Source organism: Octopus bimaculoides, chromosome 28 (assembly GCF_001194135.2).
Source record: "Octopus bimaculoides isolate UCB-OBI-ISO-001 chromosome 28, ASM119413v2, whole genome shotgun sequence".
NCBI classification, from domain to species: Eukaryota; Metazoa; Mollusca; class Cephalopoda; order Octopoda; family Octopodidae; genus Octopus; species Octopus bimaculoides.
This window is the reverse complement of record NC_069008.1, coordinates 13,461,488-13,463,123: the sequence shown is the minus strand read 5'-3', so window position 1 is coordinate 13,463,123 and position 1,636 is coordinate 13,461,488. Positions and strand designations below refer to the sequence as shown.

General features: G+C 37.4%; 1 protein-coding gene across 1 annotated transcript in view; it reads right to left on the bottom strand.

Moving 5' to 3' along the window:
- Window positions 1-1,636, bottom strand: part of LOC106872447 (uncharacterized) — a 17,016-nt gene that overhangs the window by 9,596 nt on the left and 5,784 nt on the right. The window contains exon 2 of the mRNA XM_014919450.2: window positions 741-1,227. Within this exon, the coding sequence (XP_014774936.1) occupies window positions 741-1,071 (331 nt within the window). The 5' untranslated portion in view covers window positions 1,072-1,227. The remainder of the gene's footprint in view (window positions 1-740; window positions 1,228-1,636) is intronic.

The following is a 1,636-nucleotide window of genomic DNA, read 5'->3' as shown; positions in this document are numbered from 1 at the left end:
TTAATTGAGAAAGAAAACAAAGTATGCTGGATCATAGATATAGCATGCCCAGCTGACAACAAGGTATGCGATAAGGAAGAAAGAAATGTTGAGAGATATGACAGGTTAGCTTGGGAAGTTAAGCAGTTGTGGTCGATGAAAAAGGTAGCAGTAGTATCAATAATTGCCGGAGCCCTGAGAACAGTGAACAAAAATCTCGAGAAGTACGTGGAACAAATAGGGGAAGCAATAAGGGTGGAGCACTTGCAGAAAACAGCACTGCTTGGGACCGCTCGAGTACTCCAGAAGGTACTCGGAAAATAAGAGGTGTTACCTTAGTTCACTGGTAGTGAACAGCTGACACCGTAGTACATCTCCAGCGTTAGAAGCTGTGCAAATGCAATAACAACAACAACAACAACAACAACAACAACAACAACAACAACAACAACAATAATAATGATAATAATAATAATAATAATAATAATAATAATAATAACAAACACTTCTACTGGGTAAAGGTAATTGGAATAAAGTGCCCAGTAGATCTTTTACAAAAGGTTTGTTTCCTTGGCATGGCCAGAATAATGAGGAAAGTATTAGATAGTTGAAAAGAATGGATAGCATGGTACTGTAGGCTGCATGTACCAAGTCCGCTACTCATATAAAACTCCAGGAGCTCCAACAAAACCTGTGATAAAGAGAAATAATAATAACTACAACAACAATAATAATTTCTTTAATAATAATGCTTCACTTACTTCTATAGAAGGAAATCTCGTTGCTGTCATTCGTGCTGACGACTGTCATTAGATTTTTCGGTGAGTAATTCTTACAAACATGGCTGACGTTGTTGTAAGTAATGAATTCTGATTGGCTGTTTAGAGCGATGCTGGCACATTCCAGTGCACTTGATACGGTGGAGAATTGTTGTGTTGGAGGTGTCTGAAGATAACCATAGGAATAACCAGGTCCCAAACGTTTGTAGTAAGCATAATCAAATTCCTGATCTGAGGTAACAACCAAGATTGTTGTAAGGGTTAACAGCAGCACTCTTATTGCAGTTGGACGAGTAAATGGTAACTGAGACATTCTTGGCGCTAAGATTATCAGAGGGGAAAGAAAAAGTATGGAAGAGAGAGAGAAAGAGAGGGGGAGAGAGATTAAAGAAAAAGACGTGAAATTTAATATATAAGGAGAGAAAGGGAAAGAGAGTGAAAATGTGTTAGAGAGTAGCGAAGAGAATTCCTGAAAGAAGAAAGATAGAATGACATGAGGGAAATAGACCGTGTGTGAAACGAAGGAAGTCTGAGAAAGAAAACAAAAAATTATACGGCTTAACTTGAAATATAATGCTCTGTAAGAAAGTGTCGTATTTTATGGCACACAAAGTGCATTTTTTTTTAAACAAAACAAATGTCTCAACAAATCAACGCGGAGCCGGTATGGTAAGTTGGTCCTATACTACATCTTTCAATGTACTATATACCTTCTTTTCCTAAATATGCGGTGATGAAATTTGGATTTGTTTAAAATGCTGGTGTCAATTGTACGCCATCAAATTCCGTTCATATCGGATATAATATATACTAGTAATAGTCAAGATATTCTCTCTCTCTCTCTCTCTCTCTCTCTCTCTCTCTCTCTCTCTCTCTCT